The sequence below is a fragment of the Myotis myotis genome, unplaced genomic scaffold (genome assembly GCF_014108235.1).
Source record: "Myotis myotis isolate mMyoMyo1 unplaced genomic scaffold, mMyoMyo1.p scaffold_m19_p_13, whole genome shotgun sequence".
Lineage (NCBI taxonomy): Eukaryota > Metazoa > Chordata > Mammalia > Chiroptera > Vespertilionidae > Myotis > Myotis myotis.
The window spans coordinates 51,089,224-51,112,681 of record NW_023416317.1 but is presented as its reverse complement, the minus strand read 5'-3'; the positions used below and the strand labels follow the sequence as shown (position 1 = coordinate 51,112,681).

Sequence of the window (23,458 nt, the reverse complement as noted above, 5' to 3'; positions counted from 1 at the left end):
ATTGGGTTTCAGGAGCCCCTGAGACATCCAGGGGGAGATGCCCAGGAAGAAGTCGGTTTTATGATAAGTAGGTCTAGAGCTTAGACGCTGAGAGTGACCTAGTGAAACGCCATTGAAAGCAGTTGAATACAGACGGTAATTTTGAAATGGTGCAAGTGGATGGATGATGTTGAGGGAATCAAGCAAGATGAGAAGGTCTGGGACAAAGTTCTAAGAAGCAGCAACCTTTAATGATTGAACAGAAGAAACGCAGTCAGTAGAGGAGGCTAGGCAGGAATGCCTAGGCATAAGAGAAGACCCAGGGAATACAACACAGAGCCAAAGGTCTAAATTACTTCAAGAAGAACAGAAAGGTCAGAAGAGGCAATGCTATAGAAACATGTAAGATCAAGCCTCAAAAAAGTCCAGGGCTTTCGGTCATGTGATGTGTTTGGTGATTGAGCAAGAGAGGATTGGTGGGGTGGGGGTGGGGAGCAGGCAGAAGCCACATTGGAGGGAGAAATGAAGAATAAATGAGAGATAAGGATTTGGAGATATTATATATAAACAACTTTTTCAAGAAGTTTTTCTGTGAAGAGACGGAGATAGTAAAAATGACCCTATAGTGTAAGTAGAGTTGAAGGAAGATTTTATTTTGGTTTTCTTATGTGGCTTTTTTTAAAAGAACATTTACATGCTAATCGAGATGATCTGTGAGAATGGGAGAGATTGAACATAAAGGAAAGAGAGGGAATGTTCCATAAATTCTTGAAGTGGCTAGCAGGAGAGAACGCACAGGTGGAGACATTAGCTGTTAATAAGAGGGGGGACATCTCTTTAATAATAACAAGAGGAAAGTTCTTTCTGGAATAGTTTTTTTTGCAGAAGACTCTTTGGGGGAAAAACCCTGATCATTTACAAGCTAGCAAGTGCATAATTCTTTTAGCTTCTGTATCTCCCCAGACTGTCAAGAGCAGCAAAGTTGAGGCTGTTTACAAGGCTGAGTCTCTTCCTGTCCTGCCTCATAGACAGGCTGCTTCCTGCCACAATGGTGTCTCTGCAAGATTCCTCACTCAGCACTGCTTCCTGTGCTTCTTTTTAGTGCCAGAGAGAGGAGTGGAGAGGGGGAGATGGAGGTTGGAGGAGAGAGGAGAGAGGAGGAAGTGAGAAATAGTAGTCTGGAAGGCTGAAGGTGTGGACTGAAATAGAGAAATGTGGCAGAATTTTTGGACAGTGACCAGCTGGGACTCATGAATCACTAGTGGGACCAGCCAACGTGGTCATGTACTTTTTAAAAATATATATTTTATTGATTTTTTTACACAGAGGAAGGGAGAGAGATAGAGAGTTAGAAACATTGATGAGAGAGTAACATTGATCAGCTGCCTCCTGCACACCCCCTACTGGGGATGTGCCTGCAACCAAGGTACATGCCCTTGACTGGTATCAAACCTGGGACCCTTCAGTCCACAGGCCGACGCTCTATCTACTGAGCCAAACCGGTTAGGGCAGTCATGTACTTTTTGCATCCAGGTTCAGCTGGTCAGGTGCGGAATAGTCTTTGCATTGGGTTTATTCAGAGTTGGGGTTCTGCCAGATAAGTCCAATGAAGGGGGAGAGGGGCAAGGGAATTGCAGGTGTCTGCAAAGGACTCAATAGAGGGAAGGACATGAACTCTAACTTAAGTAAGTTGAGAAGTAAAGACATGACATAGGTGATGAGCAGTTAAAAAGTGTAGGGTGCATGATTTGGAGGACTAGATGGGGAGAGGCTGGATTGGGGTTGCTGGACTGAAGGAACTTCAAAAACTAGGAAACACTAATCGGAGAAAGGGAGGCTGAAGTGGAGATTGAAGGTAGTGGTTATTCATAATGACAAGGTCTAGGGCAGTGATGGCGAACCTTTTGAGCTCGGCGTGTCAGCATATTGAAAAACCCTAACTTAACTCTGGTGCCGTGTCACCTATAGAAATTTTTTTGATATTTGCAACCATAGTAAAACAAAGATTTATATTTTTGATATTTAGTTTATATATTTAAATGACATTTAACAAAGAAAAATCAACCAAAAAAAATGAGTTTGCGTGTCACCTCTGACACGCGTGTCATAGGTTCGCCATCACTGGTCTAGGGGATGGGGGTCTAAAGTGACTCCTGGCTGACAGCTGTCATTGACTACACCTGTGATGCAGAACTGGAGGAATCTGAACAGAGGTGCCCGCCCTGCCTGACCAGCTTGGCTCGGAAGTATCTGATCTGGGAGTGCTGCCCCACGTGGCTGAAGATCAAGACACTTCTGTTTAGGATTGTGACGGATCCTTTTGCGGAGCTCACCATCACCTTGTGCATCGTGGTGAACACAGTCTTCATGTCCATGGAGCACCACAACATGAGCCACACCTTTGAAACCATGTTCCAGATAGGCAACATTGTGAGTGCCTGGCAGCCACCACCAGGCCACCGTGGCCGGGGCGCTCTGGGTGGGGTGGCCGCATGCCCTCATTGATTGGAGCGTTGGTCTAGCTAGCTAGCTGAAGGCAGAGGAGCAGTGCAGGAGATGTGTGGACGCTGAGTTCAGGAAGTCAAGTCCAGAGGACCAGGCTGAGCTGGTGGGAATTGCTTGGGGATGAAGAGCACAGGGAAGTGGACCAGGAAAGCCCTGACCACTTGAATCCTCCCGGTTTCAGATGCCTCTACCTTGAAATAAGTGTAAAGGCCACTTTCCTGTGTCAAGATATGGACATTCCCGTTTCCTTCTGGAAAAGGAGAAATGGGAAGAGGAGAGCGAGCTTATTTTTGAGAAGTCCGCGTAGACCACAGAGGGCTTTATGGAAGGGACTTCTGGGTCCACACACCCATTTTACAGTTGGAGAGGTTGAGGTGAGAGAGAGAGAGAGAGAGAGAGAGAGAGAGAGAGAGAGAGAGAGAGAGAGAGAGAGGCCTCCACCACTGTGACAGAGCAGAGCGCCTGTTTTTTTGAAATGAAAGAAAGGCAGGCATTCGGGGCGCCTACAGGTGCTTTATAAGTATTAGCTCAGAGTCAGGACCTTCTGAGATTATCATCACCCTCACGGCCCAGAAGGGAGCACTGAGACTCAGAGAGGTTATGAATCCCGCCCCAGGTGACACAGCTGGGAAAGGGGAGTGAGGCTTGTCCAGGTTTCTCTAGGGCACAGAATCTTAACCCATCCCCCCGCACCCCACACTGACTTGCCTACAGAGTGCACCCCACAGATGCCCTTTGAACAACACAGTTGCAGTCTGTGCCATTAGCCAAGTCTCTGACACTCTCAACCCATTCCTTCTCATAAAAGCAGTGCAACCCTCTGTTGCCCAGGCTGGTGACAGGCATCGATGAGAACCACTGACAGCAAAGTCCCGGCCCCTGGTCTCTGCTTTCTTCTTCCCTGTCTCCCTTCCCTGCTGGTTGTTGTGTGGCCTGGGCCTGGGCCTGGCCTCTTTCGAGGTCAGAATTCTGTCCTAAGACACTCAGAGTGGGAAAGAACTTGAAACAGTATATTATTTTTCTTCTTGCCAACAGCTATTATTTATTAGTGAATGACTGTCTGCCAGGACCTTTGTTGAGGCCTGCACTGGCATTATCTCACTTTGATGTTCACTGTACACACGAGGAGCTTGGGGTACGGAGAGGACGCGTGACTTGCCCCAGCTTACACAAGCTCGGAAATGGCCGATCTGGGATTTTTATCTGGGTCTGCGTCGCCCCATCATCCACGCCTTAAACTACTGAACCAGATTGACTGCTCATTTACATAATTATGTCATAACGATTATCCTCATGATTACCCACTTATTCCCCCTCTTCACCCTGCAGATGGATACACTCAAGCTTGGGTTCCAATGCGTGTGCCGTGAGCTCTGGTCCAGAGAGTTCTCTCTGCTGCCACATCCAGTGTTCCCAGCCCCAATCCTCCAGGAGCCTGCAGATAATATAGACGCTGAACACAAACAAGGGAAAGGGGTGTGCTAGTTTACAAAAAAAAAAAAAGACACCTTGCTGCTGCCCTATTCGTCTTTGCCCGCTGCCCCCAGGGACCCTGGCTGAGATGGCTCCTCGTTTCCCCCCGCAGGTCTTCACCGTGTTTTTTACGGTTGAAATGCTCTTCAAAATCATTGCCTTTGACCCCTACTATTACTTCCAGAAGAGGTGGAACATTTTCGACTGCATCATTGTCACCGTGAGCCTGATAGAGTTGGTCACGTCCAAGAAGGGCGGCATGGCGGTGCTGCGGTCCTTCCGCCTGGTAAGGGCCCCTCTTGGCGACTCGGGAAACTTCCCCACATCCGGGGAGGCTCACCCCTGGGAACAGACCCTGTCCCTTGCTCCCTCTTCCCTTCCTGTCCCTGTGGGAAGCAGGCAGGACATGACTCCTGGAAGCTGGAGAGGAGACTTGGTGCTTTTCACTTATTCAAAGTGGGGGCGTGCCTTCTCCTCTCCGGATCTGGGTCCCCTCATCTGCACCAGGTGGGGACTTCCCAGCACCCTCCTGTTCTCTTGTCAAATAACAGTAACGAGGATACTCATAGCAGCTATTGCTTCTTGGGCACTGATGATATGGGCACAGTGCTAATCCTTTCACATAACATTCCTCATTTCAGATTTACAGAGAGTTGCTTTTTTATTTTATTTATTTTTAATTTTTTATTGATTTCAGAAAGGAAGGAAGAGGGAGAGAGAGAAACATCAATGATGAGAATCATTGATTGGCTGCCTCCTGCAACCCGGGCATGTGCCCTTGACCGGAATCAAACCCGGGACCCTTCAATACACAGGCCCATGCTCTATGGGTTGAGCCAAACCTGCTAAGACAAGAGTTGCTTCTAATATCCTCATGGATAGCTGAGGGCAACTGAGATGCAGAGTAGTTAAACAACCACCCAAAGTCTCCCAGCTGCCGAGGGGTGAGGGGCCCAGGGCGCGAGCAACAGACCTGCATTTCAAAGCCAGGTTGCTTGACCCCGAAGTCCCAGCTCTTCCCGCCTCACGGAGGTCATCCTCTGACTCCCTAGTGCCCCAATCACAGCCCCCATGTGTCACCTCGAAAACTGCCACCTACTAGCCTCATGGCCTGACTCTTCTCCAAACTCAGCTCCAGTCACCCTCTACAGGAGCAGTTCTTCTATTCAAGCAGCTGGTGCCCCGTTGCCCACAGCCACCCACTCTTGTAAGAGCCACATCTGTCAGGTTTGTCAGATTGCCAGGAAAGTCAGGGGTTACTGGGGTCTCCCAGTTTCCAAGGCCATCTGGAGGAAGCACGGTGCCTCACTGACCCCTGTTCTCAGTATTCTCGCAGTGCCCACTGGCCGCCTAGTGTCCGGCTCCGGAGAGATGACAGAAGGAAGGGAACAGAGCTCAGAAGTGTCACTAAGTCCATTTCCAGGCCAGAAAGTCTGCTTAGGGCCCCATCAGGGAACCCAGCCAAACAGCACTGAGCTCCTGGACTTGGGGTCCCTGCATTGGGGTGGCAAACGCAAATGCCCATAGGAACCAGGCAGGCAGTGAAATAAATTGACCAATGAAGAGCTTTTGGCAGCGGGCACTTGTCCCATAAAACAGGCAGGGGCCACTCAGTCCGATCTAGGCCGACCAGCACAGAGCCCGGCTCCGGGGAGGACACGGAAATCGGGGGACTCGCCCGTTGTCAGAGTTTCTAATTTTTTACGAGAAAACAGAAATCCAGATTTTATGTGAAAATGTTTCATATTGGCTAGTAATTCAAAATTTTTAAAAACTTGTTGACAGTGTTACAGATGCCCCTCCTCTCCTCTTCCCCTCCTCTGCCCCCTTCCACCCAAACACTCCACAGGCCAAATGAAGCATGTCCTGGACACACGTGTGCCCTGGACGCAGGTGACGACATCTGCCTGAGACGATGGTGCCTTCGCCAGCCTGCGGAGGAGAAAGGCAGAGTGGGCCTCAGGGCCCTCTAGCCATCACCTGGGAATGTGAGGGGATCCGAATTAAATCACAGTTTTCACCAAAAGGCAGCTTTTTCTAAGTATCTAGAAAATGATGATAAGAGGCAGGCGCCTAAGCTCTAAATGAAATATCTCTTTAAATTTCCTTTTCTGGTTTTTATGTTTTTACTAGCATTTTGCCATTTAATATCCTTGTATCCAGAAATCTCTCATGAATCCTAACAATTTATCTATATAATCTTTTAAATGTATTAACACAATCATATTATGCAAATAATGAGTTTTGTCTCTTCTTTTCTAAGCCTTATACCATTGGGGGTTTTTATGAAACATTTTTAATGTTGACACAATTGCACGTGTCCCCCTTTCCTTGGCCCTTTGCCCACCCACCCCACCAGCCCCTTCCTTCACCAAACTATTGTCCGTGTCCATGGACTTTGCATCTATGTTCTTGTGGAGTCCCTTCTCCTTCTTTATCCAGCCACCCCCAGCCCCCTCCCCCTCGGGCATAAGCCGGTCTGTCCCGTGTATCCATGCTTCTGTCTCCATTTTGTTCGTCAGTTTATTTTGTTCATTAGATTCTACATTATCGTGCTGATTAGGACATCCGGCACACTGTTGGAACGGAGTGTTCACAGCAGACATCCTTGCTGTTCTCCTGCTCTCAGAGAGAATGCTTTCAATATTTCACCAAGCCTGATATTTGTGACAATTTTTAAAGATTAAAAAAATCATTTTAGGAAAGTTTTTTTGTTAGAAATATTTGTTATGGACCTGGTCGGGTGGCTCAGTTGGCTGGAGCATCGTCCTGTGCACCAAAAGGTTGTGGGTTCCATCCCCAGTCAGGGTGCATGTGGGAGGCAACCAATCAATGTTTCTCTCACATTGATGTCTCTCTCTCTCTCTCTCTCTCTCTCTCTCTCTCTCTCTCTCTCTCTCTCTCTCTCTCTCTCTCTCTCTCTCTCTCTCTCTCTCTCTCTCTCTCTCTCTCTTCCTTTCTCTCTTTCTTCTCTCCCCCTTCCCTCTCTCTCTAAAAAAAGTCAATAAAGACTTATCCTCAGTTGAGGAATAAAAAGTATACATACTACATATATTTTTATTATGAATAGATGTTTAATTTTATCAAACAGTTGTTCTGCATGCACTAAAATAATCACAAGACTTTCTCCTTTAATCTATTAGAGAAGTAAGTTATATTAATTGATTTTCTAACGTGAAATCAACTTTGCATTCCTGGGATAAACCCAACCTGATCGTGATATAATCTTGATACATTGGAAGGTTCAGCCTGCTAAGAGTTTGCTTAAAATGTTTGCATCCGTATTGATGAGTAATATTTGTCCTCTACTTTCCTTTGCTTGCATTGTCCTTGGCCAGGCTTTAGTATGCTAACTGCCAGGTTATGCTTATCTTCATGAAAAATATTCCTCTTCTTCGACACCCAAACTTTGGGTAAGATTGGAATTATTTGTTCCTGGTGGGTTTCGTAAAATTCTCTAATGAAGGCATTTGGAGGTCAATATTTTTCATTAATGATTTACTTTTCTTAATGGCTGTGGAACTAGTCAGGTTTTCTATTTCTCAAAGTAGTTTTGGTAAGTTGTATTTTTCTAAAATTTTCCTTCTTATTTAAATTTTAAGTGTATTGACATAAAGTTGTGCGTGCTATGCTGTTATCTTTTCTTTTCTTTTTTTACCACAATTTACTAGTAGGTATGTGCCGTGACCAGGAATTAAACCCACAGCCTTCTTGGTGTATGGCATGACACTCTAACCAGCTGAGCCACCCAGTCAGCTGCTATGCTGTTATCTCTTAAGGGCCTACAACATCTGTACTTATGTTACCTTTTTCTTTCTTTTAAAAATAATGATTTGTGGCTTTCTCTCATCTTTTTTCTTTATTTTATTTTTTTAGTCTTACAAAAAAAATCGTCAATTTAATCAATCCTTTCAAAGAACCAACTGTTAGCTTGTGGATCCTCTGTACTTCATTGATGTTTTCTGTGTCAATTAACCCAGCATCTTATCTTAATTACATTCTCCGTTCTGCACATTTCATCCTTTCCTAACTTCTTAAGATGGAATTGTCAACCAATTTTTCCCCACTATATTCATTTAAGACTGCAATTTCCTTCTAAGAACCTCCTTGATGTGTAGAATTCCCTTATTATTTGGTTCTAAATATTTTCTCATTTTTAATTTGATTTATTCTTTGACTCGGGTTAATTAGAAGCATGGTTCTCAATTTCAAGACATATGTGGTATTTCCAGTTATCTTTATGCCATTGCGTTCTGGCTTCATTGTGTTATAGTCCGAGAACATGTATTGTATGATGTTAGTGCTTTGAAATATATTGATAATTTCCTTTTGGCTCAATATGTTGAAAATGTTCCTTATGTTCTTGAAAAGAATGTGCCTTCTGCTCTTGCAGGGAGCAATACACTGCATAATCTGCTCAGTACAGGAAGTTCATGGCATGGTCCAAATATTCTATATCCCTGCTTGGTCTAGTAACTATGAGAGAATGGTGTATAAAAATATTTCCCACTATGATTATGGTGAGGTCTCTTTCTCCTTCTGGTGTTATCCTGAGGTTGTGTCATTAAATGTATACAAATTTGAAGCTGTTATATCTTCCCAGTAAAGTGAAATTTACCACTCCGAATTGACCTTCTTTGTCCCTAAAATGCTTTTTGCCTTAAAAATCTCCTTCCTTAATGTTAATTCAAGAATGGGTTTTATTTTTTTTGTTTGTTTGGGTGTTTTTGTGGGTTTTTCTTTTTTTGGTTTAGAATTTGCCTCATATATCTTTATGCATTCTTTCTCTTCTAATCCTTGTGTATCATGAAGGTTTTTATATGTCTCTTGTAAATAGCATAGTCAGATTTTAAATTCTTATCCAGTTCTGACAATCCAATCTTTGTCTTTGAACCAAAGCAAGTAGTCCACTCATTCTGTGAGCACCCCGAGATCTGGGTATGTGTCTGTCCTTACATTTGGGGTTTTGCATTTGCTTTGGTGCTCAAGTACACTTGTGTTCTCTCTCTCTCTGCCCTCACCCTTCTCGATTTCTTTGGATTGTTTGTTTTTCTTTATTCCTTTTTCCCTTTTATTGGTTTTGAAACAGAATTCTCTGTTTTTATTCTTTGAGTGGTTTACCTTAGTAATTCCAGCATGAGCAGTTAGCTTAAACAGAGTGAAAGTTAGCTAAAATCTTTACTTTCCTCCAAGACAAATTTTCATTTGTTACCCCTTCCCAACGTACAATTCTGTTAAGTAGTTTAGTTTTATTTTCTTTCTTTAAATCTGTGACTTCGCCCAGCTGGCATGGCTCAGTGGTTGAGCGTCAACCTATGAACCTAGAGGTCACAGTTCAATTCCCCGTCAGGGTACACGCAAGGGGTTGCTGGCTCCATCCCCAGTGTGGGGTGGGCAGGAAGGAGCCGATCAATGATTCTCTCTCATCATTGATGTTTCTATCTCTCTCTCCCTCTCCCTTCCTCTCTGAAATCAATACAAATATATTTTTAATAAAAAATTTTTTAAAAATCTATGACTTAATCAACAGTAAATAATTCTCGTGTTGTACAAACAGTCCCCGAACTCAGTGTCTTCACCCAATAATGGGTATTTTTCTCTCCTGTCATAGTATTATGCAAGCCAGGCCTGTACAGCCTTCAGAGCTTGCCTACAGCTTGCGGGAAATGGGAGGCCGAGGCTCATTTTACCTTTTAAACAGACAAAGGCTTTGCAGTCAGGGGCCATGGTTTCCTTTGCAATTCACTTCCTTTAAAACTTAGACGGCCAGCCTCAGGCCGCTCTGCGTGCAACATGCCCGCGTGCTTTCTTTGACGGAGTTCTCAGCGCGGCTTTATTTCTTTGCTTTCTGGTCCCCATGCCTTTCTCTCTCAACTCAGTGGTGGCCACACCATTAGTAAAATCTTTGCTAAGAGTGGCTTCGTTTCGTTAAAAAAACCTAACTGGTCTTCAACACTGAAAGACTTAACCCCATGGCTTATCGATTGGGATATGAAGCAGTGTACTTTTCCCCCTAAACAGAAAATTTTAGATTAGTTATGGGATTAACTAGAGAGGTTAATTAGATATGAAAGACTACTCAGCAACTATTAAAAGCAATAGTTTATAAATTTTCTGTGATAATATGAAGCAATTCTTTTGTTGTAATGCTAAGCTGGGCAAAGGCTACAGAGAGCAACTGGATGGGGGTGGAGGTGGAGGTGAAGGTCAAGGGCAACATGGACACAGGTAGGGATGCTTTCCTGCACCACTCATTCTAGTGTCAGCAGGAGCCAGCCAGGTGGTTTGGGGAAGTGGGGGCGCATGCATGACAGCCCAGCATCAAACGCTCTGTAAGTGAGTGTTGACTGACTGGCTAACAGTAGTGGTCCCCAAGCCCAGACATCTCTAGAACAGCAAATGGAGGGACCCTGTTTTCCTGTCCTTTATAAAGACAACAAAAGGATTAATAGAGGATGACTCCATTTATACCCTATAATGAGAATTATACACAACTTGCTTGCAGTTTAATATAAGCTTAATTATGGACAACAAACTGCTATCTTAGGGGGTCCTAATACAGTTGACCCTTGGACAACATGGGTTTGAACTGTGTGGGTCCACTTACACGAGGTCCCCCCCCCCCCCAGTAAATACTGTAAATGTATTTTCTCTTAAGATTTTCTTAATGACATTTTCTTTTCTGTAGCTCACTGTATTGTAAGAACACAGTATATAATACATACAACATAAAATATGTGTTCATTGACTGTTTAGGTTGTGGGTAAGGTTTCTGGTCAACAGTAGGCTATTAATAATTAAGTTTTGGAGGAGTCAAAAGCTATACATGGATTTTTGACTGCATGGGAGGCCTGCACCCCTAACCCCCATGTTGTTCGAGGGTCAACTGTATTAGAATCCAGCTAATTAATATCTAAACTCTCCATCCCAACCCCACCCCAGCTAATTAAGGAACCAGGTGGGATTAAGACAAGAGCCAATGGGAACCATTAGCCAGGTGGGATTAAGACAAGAGCCAATGCCTGGCCTTTTTGCCCAGGTGCCAGTGAGCTTGCCCCGGTGTCCCTCACTGTCCCAAGTCAGGCCCCTCAGACTCTGTGGTGTGGTGGGTGGCTGTCACCCTGTGGCAGGGCCCTACTCCAATCTCTGCTTTTGCTCTTGTCCAGAGTTTACCGTGAGAATGGAAACTTATCAATCGTGTTGCTAAGGAAAGTTTGCATTCTCCCAATACCCTCCACTAAAGGGCTCTGTCTAGTGACAAACACTCAGTTTTTATTAGGGATTGTCAGCCGCCTCTATGTCCAGTCCACAGAATTGGTGTTTCAAGCTCTGCTTCCAGTATGAGGAGAATGACGTCCTGATTAGGTCTAAGGTACGGCGCTTCCTGTGTAAGAGGGTTAACCTTCCTCCCCTGGGATGCACTCACTGCTGTGTGGGTGATAAAACTTGCTGTCCTGCTCTGTCATCCTAGCACCTGATCCAGAGCCTGGCTCTTGGTAGGTGCTCCATAAACACCCCATGACAGCTGAGCCCAGATATTTCTTTCTAACAAACTAGAGAACCACACAAATGTATTTTTTAAGTGTATATACATCTTTATGCATGGTGCTTTTGCTCTCTTGTGGAATTTAGCACATTTGGGTGTACAATGAAGAATTTGCGGGGGGTGGGGGGGTGGGTCTTTGCCTTGTCTTTTTAAAAAATATTTTTTTATTGATTTCCAAGAGGAAGGGAAAGGGAAAGAGAAATAGAAACATCAATGATGAGAGAGAATCATTGATCAGCTGACTCCTGCATGCCCCACAATGGAAATAGAGCCTGAACCTGGGCATGTGCCTTAATTGGGAATTGAACCATGACCTCCTGGTTCATAGGTCGACGTTCAACCACTGAGCCATGCCAACCAGGCTCTTTGACTTGTCTTTGTTAACTAAACCATTCGTTCCATGAGGGCAGGAGCCTATCTCCACACACCTCTCAGGCTGGCACAGTGCCATGTATACAAGTGGTTGGCATTCAATAAGGTGGGCAGTTTGGTTGATCTATTCAATGAACACATGGGTCATTTATTGCTGGGTCTGTGATATCATAGATACTTGCTATTTCAGTATCGATGATATCACAGATACACACATCCATGGCCCCAAGATAAGAAATGCCCTAAGAAATAGCCAATACCTCTCAAATGCAATGAGCCATTCCCTACGTGCAGGAGGCCAGCCTCTCTTCAAGTCAAAACTGGACCGTTCTCACTTATTTGTGAGTTCCATCAGCCTGTACTCCACCCCCATAGAATAGGCCCACACCAGGAGGCCAGTGGCTACAGAATAAAGTATGTACTGCAAGACCACCACCCCAGTATAAGCCCCCTGACTTTGCCACAGTCAGTGAAGCACCTTGAATATGTAGGGACCACAGAGGACTGATAATATTGTTGAGTAGCTCATGACATAGGAAGAAAGTTCTGTAAGGGCACCTTCCTGGGAGCGCCCCATCTTAATGGAATGAGCTGCCTTGTGATTTTCCTAGGCCTTTGGTGCCTGGCCAAGACTTGAGATGAAAGGTGATGAGAACAGCCTCCAGGACCTGACACCGTCTCTGTTTCTCTGCAGCTGCGGGTCCTTAAGCTGGCCAAGTCCTGGCCCACCTTAAACACCCTCATCAAGATCATCGGGAACTCAGTGGGGGCTTTGGGGAACCTCACCATGATCCTGGCCATCATTGTCTTTATCTTCGCTCTCGTGGGCAAGCAGCTCCTCGGGGATTGCTACCGGGACTACCGGCACAAGATCTCTGCGCCCGACGAGGACTGGCCTCGCTGGCACATGTACGACTTCTTCCACTCCTTCCTCATCATCTTCCGGATACTCTGCGGGGAGTGGATTGAGAACATGTGGGCCTGCATGGAGGTCGGCCAGAAGTCCATCTGCCTCATGCTTTTCTTGACGGTGATGGTGCTGGGGAACCTGGTGGTGAGTGCGGAGCCCCCCGGGGCACTGTCTCTGGGCAACAGTGGAAACTTCCGGGTTGTCCTGAAAAGCTTGGACGTTGCACATTTTTTTATGCCCACAGAGTCCCTCCCGGATTGAAGGCCTTCAGACTTTGCAGAGTCATTTATAAGTCACATTGTAAGAGCTGTCCCTTGGGAGGCAGCCTGACTTGTGGGAATGAGCACACGTGGCAGCAAAGGAAGGACCTGGCTTAGAATCCCAGCTCCACTGCTGGTAGTGATGGCCGACCCAATGCCAGAGACAGTATCCCCGAGCTCTCATTTCCTTAAAATCAAGAATACAGTGCTTACTCGTGGGCATACTGGGAGAATTAAATTACAGGAGATGACATATGCAAATTGCCGCTGCAGTGTCTGGGCTATGGCAGGAACTCAATAAGGGATAGCTGTTAGTCGTTAAAGGAAAAATTTCCTTCCCCGCTCCTGGGAGTTTCAGAAAATATTTTTCTCCAGGGGAGTAAAGCCGGCTGGTTTCTCCAAGCTACGAAGGGCCTGGCTAAGAGCAGGGAGCAAGCGCAATGGGACAAGATGAATAAGGAAAGCTGCACCATGGGCAGCGTCCAGCCCACCGTGGCAATGACACAGCCCACTCCCAGGCTTGAGGGGAGCCTCTCTGGAGACGTCCTGACAATCGGCCCCAGCACCCCTTCTCTGCCCCAGCCTGGCTCCTCGCCCTCAGCTTGTCTCCAGCCATGCTGGTTCTGGGCCCCCTTGGTCTCCCAGCACCAACTGGCTGGAGCGGGGAGGTGAACGTCCAGAGGCCCCTTACTTGTTGCCCTGGAAGTCAACCAGCTGAGGTTCTTTTCCCGTAAGAGTTTTAGAGACAGAGAACGCTAAGCCAAGAAGAGGGATGAAAGAGCAAATCCAGGCTCTTCCGAGTCTTTCCCACCCAGGTTCCTGAGGCAGAGATGCCCTCCGGCCACATTCCCAGTGCGGGGCTGGCTGAAACCCCTTTCTTGTAGGATGAGCTCACCGTCCCTGCAGAGCCCCAGGCCCTAGCTCTCAGGCAGGAGGTTTGCCTCTCTGAGCACTTTTACACCCATCCCTCCGTCTTTTCCTCTTCACAGCCAGTCTGAGAGGTTCAGAATCCCCACTCCCTGCTTACAGGTAAGGCGTGAGGTTGGAAGCAATGAGATGCGTCCAGGATTCCTGAGTGAGGACTAGGACCCAAGGCTTTGGCAGGTGGTCCCAGGGAGGCCCACACCTGCTCCTCTCTGTTGTCCCTGGACGTCCCTTCGCTCAGCAGGGGCGGCCCTCCTCTGTGGTGGAGAACAGGCTTCCAAGCCTTCTGTACACGAGGCAGGTCACTTATGACATCCCCAAGGCTCTCCTCGGTTGCTCTCAGACGGTCCGTTCCCCCAAGAGGGAAAGCATCCCGGATGCAGGGAGAGGCCCGGGTGCGGCTATCCTGCCATGTCGCTGGGGCCAGGTGGGCCATGGAGGGGCTCAGGTCATTGGCTGAGCAGTCTCTCCTTCCACTCCTTCCCTTCAGGTGCTCAACCTGTTTATCGCCCTGCTGCTGAACTCCTTCAGCGCCGACAACCTCACGGCCCCAGAGGAGGATGGGGAGATGAACAACCTGCAGGTGGCCCTGGCCCGGGTCCAGGCGTTTGGCCATCGCACCATGAAGACTGTTCGCAGCTTCTTCCGCAGGCCCTGCCTGTTCTCGCGGACCAAGGCAGAGCCCCAGATGGTGGTGAAGATCCCACTCTCCAGCTCCAAAGCCAAGAACCACATCGCTGCCGATGCAGCCCTGGGGAGCCCTGGAGGGCTCCCAGCTCCCAGAGACCCCGGGGACAGCCACGGTGACTTCATCACCAATCCTAACGTATGGGTCTCTGTGCCCATCGCCGAGGGTGAATCTGACCTCGATGACTTGGAGGAAGAGGAGGAGGAGGAGGATGCTGGGAGCTCCCAGCAGGAAGTGATCCCACATGGGCAGGTGAGAGTTCTCCCATTGGACGGCCCTGGGAAGCAAGGAGAAGTCTCAGGGAGGGAGCGACAGGGGCAGAAGGGAAATGATGATACAGAGATTTACCAACATCAGGGCTGGCACGGCCTGGAAGAGCTCCAGGCTAGCCAGGCAGAGGCGCCCTTGACATAGGAAGTGCAAGCCATGCCATGCTTCCTGAAGGAGGTGGCATTTGAGCACCTGGAAGAAAGGGTCAGGATTCCCAGGGCAAGCAGGGAGCAGGGGCCCCCTTGAGCCCCGGGCCACTTGGAGGTACTTGAGGCCGTCTTTCACACAGCGGCCCTGTTTGCTCCGCCATACCCAGGCTCTGTGCGTGAGAGGCTAATGAAATTCCTCTAAGAACAGGATGCTGTCCACGAACAGGGCTCCTCTAACTTTCAGCAGAAGCCTACGGAGTCCTGGTCATTATGGGACTCATTTATCCAACAAGGGATGTTACAGGGAAATGTCACTTGTTCCTTCTGGCACCAAGGAATTTCAGCCTTTGGGTAATATATTTTTAAATACTTGGCACAGTTCCCTACTGTGTACCCACCCTCATTAACCTCTTCCCCATGACTGGGGGCATGCACTTCTGCACAATATGGGAAGGCAGGGATCCCTGTGGGGCCCAGGACATTCAGGGCTGCTGGCCATCCCACTAAATGGCCTGACACAGCTGCGCTTTGAGTCTGTGGCTCTTCCATTGCCTTCTTCCCCGCAGCTGTCACTTCTCTGTGTTCCAGCAGCTGCTATCAGCTGCCATATTTTACATGCCTTTGTCTGGGTAACAGCCAAGGGCAGGACGTCACCACCCCCACAATAAAGGACATGAACTCTGGGTCGTCTATCTCCACTCAAAGGCATTTTTAGTTACTTTGGGGTCCTTGGGTGGCTCCCGCTAGCCACATTCACTACCACTCGGACCTTTGGACAATTGGCAATGGTCATGGCTAACATCGACTGAGCCAAGCACTTGTTTCGAAGTGTTTTACATGCATGAACATATTGAAGTCATCAACATAACTGAAGGAAGTGGACCTTGCCTTCTCAATTTTGCAGATGGGAAAAATGACGATCAGAGAGGTTACGTACCTTGCCTAAGGTCACAAGGCTTGTAAGTAATGAAGCCACGAGTTACACAGATCTATCAGGCTATCGAGTCTCCCCGCTCACGTCACATGAGTGGACGGGTGCGTGGATGGGTAGAGTGTAGTTCCATAGACACAAGATCTCTCCTGATTTAGAAGTGGTCAGCGGAGGGTGGGCCCGAGTACCGAGCTGGGATCCCCTCTCACTAGCAGGAGCAGCTGCAGCAAGTCGGGAGCTATGAGGACCACCCGGCACCCAGGAGCCCAGGCTCTGGAACATCCTCTGAGGACCTGGCTCCATACCTGGGCAGGAAGTGGAAAGACCAGGCGGCCGTTCAGGCCCCTGCAGAGGTAGGTAGAGAGCTTCCTGGAGAGGTGGGGTCTTCCAGGCTGCACTCAACCTCCCAACCTCAGGTCACATCTGGCAATTGTTAAAGTCCCTCCCAGCCCCTCGGCCACTCAGCATGACGTTAGGAGGGAGAGTGAGGCTGGGGGGCTGGGAGCCTCCTGGTCTCCACTGTGATGCTGAATGGTAACCTTGGCAGGATTCTTTAGAAACCTAAATGAGATGCTGCTTGTCAAGTGTTTGGCTCTTCCCTGAAATGGAAAAAGTGCCCAGAAAATGACAACCAAAAAGAAAGGAAATCGAAGACAGTGCACAGAGAGAGTTGGGTGAAGCCGGCCAATGAAAGTCAGGGTTGCCCGTGGGGGAGACAGCCCCCCCACCCCCCACCCCGTGGCTCCCCACCCCCTCGTTCCTTTGTCCACACCTTTTTCTCTCACCAAAAAACATCCTGGCGCTCTGGAGTGGCTGTCAGTGCTGAGCACTCGGCTGACAGCCGTATGCACACTGAGCAGGAGGAGGACTCGGGGGTTAGGAATGTCTTAGAGGAGGTAACAATGAACTTGGTGGTTTCATTACAAATCTCTGAAGAAGACGAGCTATAGGGAAAGAGCTGTCTGTAGAGGGTTAGCGTCTTTCATACACTGGATTAAAAATCAGGAATTTAACTTGACCCCTAGCTGCTAAGGGCAGACACTGTGACAGGCACTGAACTAGGCAAAGATATGGAAGATATATCATTCATCCCCAAAGTTATCAAGCCCTTCAGCCTGAGGAATGCCAGCTACTGGCTGTGGGCCCCTGGGCAAGGCTGACCACAGCAGGGGAAGATAAGAGGGTGGGCTGACACGGGACCTGGGAGCCCCGGATGAACACAGCCACTTGGGTCCAGCCAGGCGAGGGTTGCACCTTCTACACGGGAAATCAGATTTTCTCCTGAGCCTGCTAAGGACTCCCTGGCTGCTTTTCTCTGTCCATGTTTTCGGTACACAACTGCTGGGTGTTAGTTTTGTTTTTGTTTTGTCCGTGACCCTGGCCAGGCAGGGAGGGGCCTGACAGTGACAGATGGGAACACACCCCACCATTTGGGTCCATTAGCCAAGCTATCAGGTTTACTAATAGGCCAGCAGCGTCAGCTCCTAATTGAATTCATCTGGAGACATTACAGGGCCGGAGCTGCCGGGAGGGCTGTAGGGCCCCTGCGGCATTGCTCCGTGGTTAAATATTCAAGCCCAGTGAATGCACAGTCTTTATGGGTGTAATTATGGTGTCTCGGGCCATCGCCAGCACTCCATCAGGGTCTGGAGGGGGAAAGCCTCGCATCACTCAGAAAGCATCGCTGGTCTGGGCCTCAGCTGGCCAGGCAGCAGGCATGGGAGGGACCCCCCCGCCCCCCACCCCCGGCGGGTCCAGCCCTGCATCTCCAAGCTCGCAGCAGGTCGGGCCCTGCAGTGCAGGTTCCCCGGCAACCTCAGAGAGCTGGACTCACTGCCCTGGGCCTGTGTCCTGCAGGGAGCGAGCGACAGGAGCTCCTCCGAGGGCAGCACGGTGGACTGTCCGGATCCCGAGGAGATCCTTCGCAAGATCCCCGAGCTGGCCGATGACCTGGAAGAACCGGACGACTGCTTCACGGAAGGTAACTGACGTGAATTAGGGCCCGAATCCAGCTGAACACTCATCCGGCACCTGTGTGTCCAGGGCCCTGGCCTGGGGTCCACAGGAGACAGGGCCCCCTTGCTGCCTCACTCCCAGGCTCGAGGGACCAGCCTCAGACACAAGTCCTGGGGGCGCGATGTGCATCTCATGCCACGTTGGTCATAGCCCATGGGTGCTGTGCCCTCCCCGGCACCCCTGAAAACCCCTCAGTTATAAACTTACCCTCTTGAGGTTGCCAGGGGAAAAGGAGTCACTACCACAACCATTCTTGATTCGGGACATAAAGGACAGAGGAGGGGCGGGACGTGCTGTTGCCTTCAGTCTTCTGTGTCACCTCTGAAGACAGAAACTGCACCTTACGCTTCATACACTGTATTAAAAATCGGAAGTTTAACTTGACCCCTAGCCACTAAGGGCAGACACTGTGGCACTGATTGCTCTAGACATCTTCAGTTCCCTCAGGGTCTAGAGCAATGAGGCACATTATGTTCTCAGTAGATACTTGTGCAATAAATGAATAAAGCATACCATGAAATTGTGGCCTCAAGAATAAAATTAAAATTTTTCATAAAGGAAACACTTCTAGTTTCCAGTTCCACGTGACCCTGGGCTGGGCTGGACCCAAGCCCCATTCCAGCCACGTGGTGGCCCCTCAGTTCAGCACAGGCTCAGGGCATGGCCCCTCAGACACCACCAGGCCCAGGCCGCATGATTTGTCAGGCCTCCGGGGACAGGCGAGCATGAGCACAGGGACCACAGGGAGCACCTACAAGAAGGAAGAAGGTCATCCCAGCCAGGGTGGCTCAGTGGTTGAGTGTTGACCTAAGAACCAGGAGGTCACAGTTCAATTCCTGGTCAGGGCACATGCCTGGGTTTCGGGCTGAATCCCCATTAGGAGGCGCGCAGGACGCAGCCAATCGATGATTCTCTCTCACCATTGAGGTTTCTATCTCTCTCCTTCTCCCTATCTGAAATCCATAAAAATATATTTTTAAAAAGATAAAAAGAAGGAAGAAGGTTGGGAGGAGATGAGAGTGGCCAGCCCGATGGGGGAGAGGAGCCCCTGAGGGCAGGATAGAGAGACTGCCTGTGAGGGACCCCGCTTCTCGCCTATCCCAGGAAAGAATGCGTTTCCAAAGGGGTGGCAGGTGGGTTTCCCAGCAGAGCGGTCTCCCTGCAGGGCTGGAGCAAAAATGCTCCCCCTTTCCCGGTGGGCGGTCACTCACCTTCAGGCACCTCTCCCCACAGGCTGCGTCCGCCGCTGTCCCTGGTGCAAAGTGAACACCGCCAAGTTCCCCTGGGCCGTGGGCTGGCAGGTGCGCAAGACCTGCTTCCGCATCGTGGAGCACAGCTGGTTTGAGAGCTTCATTGTCTTCATGATCCTGCTCAGCAGCGGGTCTCTGGTAAGGGGAGGGCCCTGGAGCTGCATGGGTGGGTTCCCTTGACTCCTGGGATGCAGGTCCCCACCCTGTGGCTGGAGGGAGAGCTGCAGCCCAGCACGTGGGCTCCTCCCAGCAGCAGGGCATGGTGGGTGCTACAGGTGCCCACCTGGCCTGCTAAACCCGGCTGCGGGCATTTCAAGCAGCGAGTGTGTGCATCCCACTGTACAGGTCTGTACAGGTGGGGAAACTGACCTTCAACGGGCTTAAGGGACTCGTCCAAGGTTACCCAGCTTGTCAGATACAAAGCCTAACAGCCCTCATATGATCCCGAGGCCCCTGACGCGCCAGCCACCTTCTGACCCCCAAACATACCGGCCTTCTCTGAAGGCCCAGGACAAAGAGGATGGTCTTTCCTCGTCTTATCAAGCCGCTTGTAAATATTGCCGTTACGTGTTCAAAGCTCACGGCCACTCATTACAACAGCATTTCTCAGAATGTGGTCACCTGGGGAGCTTGTCTGAAAGCAGCTCCTGATTCCAGAGATCCGGGCTGGAGCCTGGGACTCTGCATTCCCAGCAAGCTGCCCGGCGAGGCCGAATAGCTATGCCTTGCAGGAAAAGAGAGTCTCAGTTAGGGGACACCTCCTAAGCCCCTTGCCGAATTCCAGGCTTTGTGGGACAAGGAAGGATGCGTCTCTCTGTCTGGTGGCTCACTGTCGCTTCACAGTCTCCACTCATCTTCCCAGTGGACCAAAGTAGAGGCCAGCACAGGCGGGCACGCTTCGTCCCCAGTTGTCCGCATTGTAAGGGTGAGGAGTCACAGCTCAAGGACCTGGAGGGACCTGCCCAGGGTCCCCGCTAGCTAGTCAAAGGGAGGCCTAGAACCCATTCTCCTGGCTTCTGGCTCCTGGCTCCAACCTGGAAACAATCTACTGACTGTCTGGGCACCCACTTAATTGCCAGGTTCCCACACTGCTCAGGGTACAGGTCAGCCTCGGGGAGGGGCAAAGGCAGCTGAGAAGGCCTCATCTGAGAGGTGGGGGTGGCACAGGACGGAGGTAGCAGAGGGCTCCCCGGAGCAGGGCTGGCCCCCAGGGTGGAAGGTAGAGCGGGCATAGCAGCACCAGCAGGGCGGTGACTGTCCAGCTGGAACAGCAGTCTCCGTCCAGGGCCGGGTGCAGAGGCCGCATTGCAGGGTAAGAGGAGGCTGGAGGTGCTCTCCCCACACTGACCCTGCCCTCCGGCCTGCCCTCCCTGCTGGAAATAATAACCGCATTTGCTGCTGACTGGGGGCTTTCCTCATTACCTCGTTGGCTCATGCCTTCCTCATGGGCCTTCTCTCCTCCACTCTCCCTTGCTCCCTCCCTCTCTCTTCTCCCCGCATTCCAGCTGCCCCTCTTCCCTCATCCCCATCCCCCATCACAGCAGGGAGCTGGGATCCAGCCTCAGCAGCTCTCCACTCACCTCCGTCTCCTTCCCCAAGGGACTCCATAGGCTGGCACCAAATTTAGTCTTCCTTATGCTTTTACTATGAGTACTTTTGAAAAAAAAAAAAAACCAGCATGAGTTTTCATCTGACAAAGTGCAAAAACAAAACAAAAAAAATCCCACCCCTTGGAAATGATGGGAGAATGCAAAGAAAAGAGATCACCCATTTTCCTGCCACTCAGAGAGAATCTCACGTCCCTTCGTCCTTGTGCATGTACCACATACACATCCCAAACTGAAACCTCAGTTATCCACTCTGTCACCTCTCAGGCAGTGTCTCAGCCCACAGGCCCCTCCTCGCTCATGCAATGGTGGCTCGGAGGGGCCGCCTGGGAGAGGAGCCCAGAGAACAGGGAAAGGAACTAGAAAAAGACACAGGTTTCCAGGAAGTCCAGTCTCAGCCCGGCCCCATGGGAGCTCTGAAGCATAGGGGGCGCCACAGAGCTGTCCCACCTGGAGGCCTTTTAAACCCACAGTCAGTCGCTGGCTTTGGGCTGCCTCCTGAGGGGGCAGGTGACCTCCTAAGGTGGACGCCGCTTCCTTCAGCCCAGGGCCATCCTCCTGAAAGGGGCATTCAGGAGCTGGCAGCTGCCAACATTCACAGCCGGTGGGGCATGGGCGCTCTGTCCCCTTCCACAGGATCTGGGCGGGGCACCAGAACATTTTGTGTCCCCAGGGTAAGTTCCTGAAGGCAGAGTTGCTAGGTTTCTGCAGCCTTTGAGACAGGTCACCAAACTGACCTTCCAAAAGAGGGAACTGGCTTTCCCTCCCCTCTGGCCATGCAGGAGAGTGGCTGGCCCCAGCCCCACAGCCACAGGAACCCGGGGCTCCCCGCCCCCTTCCTTTCTAGCCTCACCCATCTAGAAAAAGAAAACCCAATGTCTCCATTTACATTTCCTTGGTTCCCAGGGAGCTCTGGCATTGTTTCAGAGGTTCACTGGCGATTCTTACTTTCATTTCTGTGAACATGCGGAACATCCTTTAATGCTCTTATTCTTAAACCAGGTCACAGTAAGCATCCCTTTGGTTCACTTCTAAACTCCAGTTTGAGAAGGTCTCCCTTCTCACTTGCATTCAGCTCCCCTGCAAAGTCTGAACACGACCACATGGGCCCCTTGGCTGAGGAAGGCCTGGTTTGTATGGCACAGAGAAAACAAAAAACAAAACAATACAGGCCAGCTGGTTACCAGAACCCACGGGGGGGGGGGGGGGGGGGGCAGGCCTGGCGGGGTCCTGCCCCATCACCGGGCCCCAGCGCTGGGAGTCCAGTCCAGGCAGCCTGCCATTCTGTGCCCTTCCTGCCAGGCCTTTGAAGACTACTACCTTGACCAGAAGCCCACGGTGAAGGCCTTGCTGGACTACACCGATCGGGTGTTCACGTTTATCTTTGTGTTCGAGATGCTGCTCAAGTGGGTGGCCTACGGCTTCAAGAAGTACTTCACCAACGCCTGGTGCTGGCTCGACTTCCTCATCGTGAACGTGAGTAGCTCAGGGGGCACACGCGGGGCGTAGGGGCCTCACCTCTGATTGATGGCCGCGAGGGGTCCGAGCATAGCCCTGTACACCTGCCAGTGGTAAGATCCGGGCAGTGCGTGATTTTCTCACCACGATGAGCCTCAGGAGAGTCCTCAGTTCCTGGCCTCCACCCAGCAAGACCCCTTACTCTCCTCTGTGTCTACATTTAAAACAAGATGGCACACGAGGCCCCCCAAGGCCTTATGACCTTGCACCCATGGACAGGGCTCTGGCCTTAGGGAGCTGAGGCCTGCGCAGCACCGACAATCTGCCCTCCTGCCGGCTTGGTCCTCAGCCCTGGCTGCGCTCTAGAATCACCTGGGTGGCTCTTAACACTACAATGAGCATTGCTTGGCTGGTTTGGCTCAGTGGATAGAGCATCGGCTTACGGTCTGAAAGGTCCCGTGTTCGATTCCCTTCAAGGGCATATGCCCGGGTTGTGGGCTTGATCCCCAGTAGGGGGCATTCAGGAGGCAGCCCACCAATGTTTCTCTCTCATCACTGATGTTTCTATCTCTCTCTCCCTCTCCCTTCCTCTCTCTCTAAAAATCAATCAAAATATTTTTTTAAAAACACAGTGAACAAACATTGCTATTCCCAAAGACGCATATCTCTCTGGTTCTGGGGTACAGGGTTAACAGGGGCCGAGGCATCAGTCTTTTGTAAAACTCCTGGACATATCCAATGTGCAGCCAGGATTGAGAACCACTGAGCTAACACCACTGGCTTCTCCTGGGGGCACTGACGGGAAGAGAGGGTCCCTGTGGAGAGGTGATGAGCTGGAGCTCATATGTCAGACTCACACTAACCTTGTGGCCACTGACCCTAAAAGCTAGGAGCGATCTCTCCCTTATCTTAACCATTACAATCTTCTTTCTCTGTCCAGGCCTTTGCCCTCTTGGCTTTGCCAGGTGGCTGCCTGTGTCATTTGTTCAGGGTGCACAGCTGAGGGTCCGTGCGGGCCATGGGAGACACGTGTTGTGTTTGTCTCTGCCTCCCCCACTTCAGCAGCCTCCAGCACCACGGTCTGCACATCAGAGGTGTCGGGAAATGTGTCTGTATTTGA

At 50.0% G+C, this 23,458-nt stretch overlaps 1 protein-coding gene across 3 annotated transcripts in view; it reads left to right on the top strand.

Annotated features, from left to right (window-relative positions):
- SCN10A (sodium voltage-gated channel alpha subunit 10) overlaps positions 1–23,458 on the top strand; it is a 78,791-nt gene that overhangs the window by 37,399 nt on the left and 17,934 nt on the right. For 2 of the 3 annotated variants that reach the window (XM_036333848.1, XM_036333846.1), the window contains 8 exons: positions 2,171–2,409; positions 4,070–4,243; positions 12,570–12,929; positions 14,460–14,909; positions 16,220–16,360; positions 17,865–17,988; positions 19,257–19,411; positions 22,183–22,356. In XM_036333848.1, coding sequence (XP_036189741.1) covers positions 2,171–2,409; positions 4,070–4,243; positions 12,570–12,929; positions 14,460–14,909; positions 16,220–16,360; positions 17,865–17,988; positions 19,257–19,411; positions 22,183–22,356 — 1,817 coding nt within the window. The remainder of the gene's footprint in view (positions 1–2,170; positions 2,410–4,069; positions 4,244–12,569; positions 12,930–14,459; positions 14,910–16,219; positions 16,361–17,864; positions 17,989–19,256; positions 19,412–22,182; positions 22,357–23,458) is intronic. The other variant, XM_036333847.1, reaches the window with a different exon arrangement.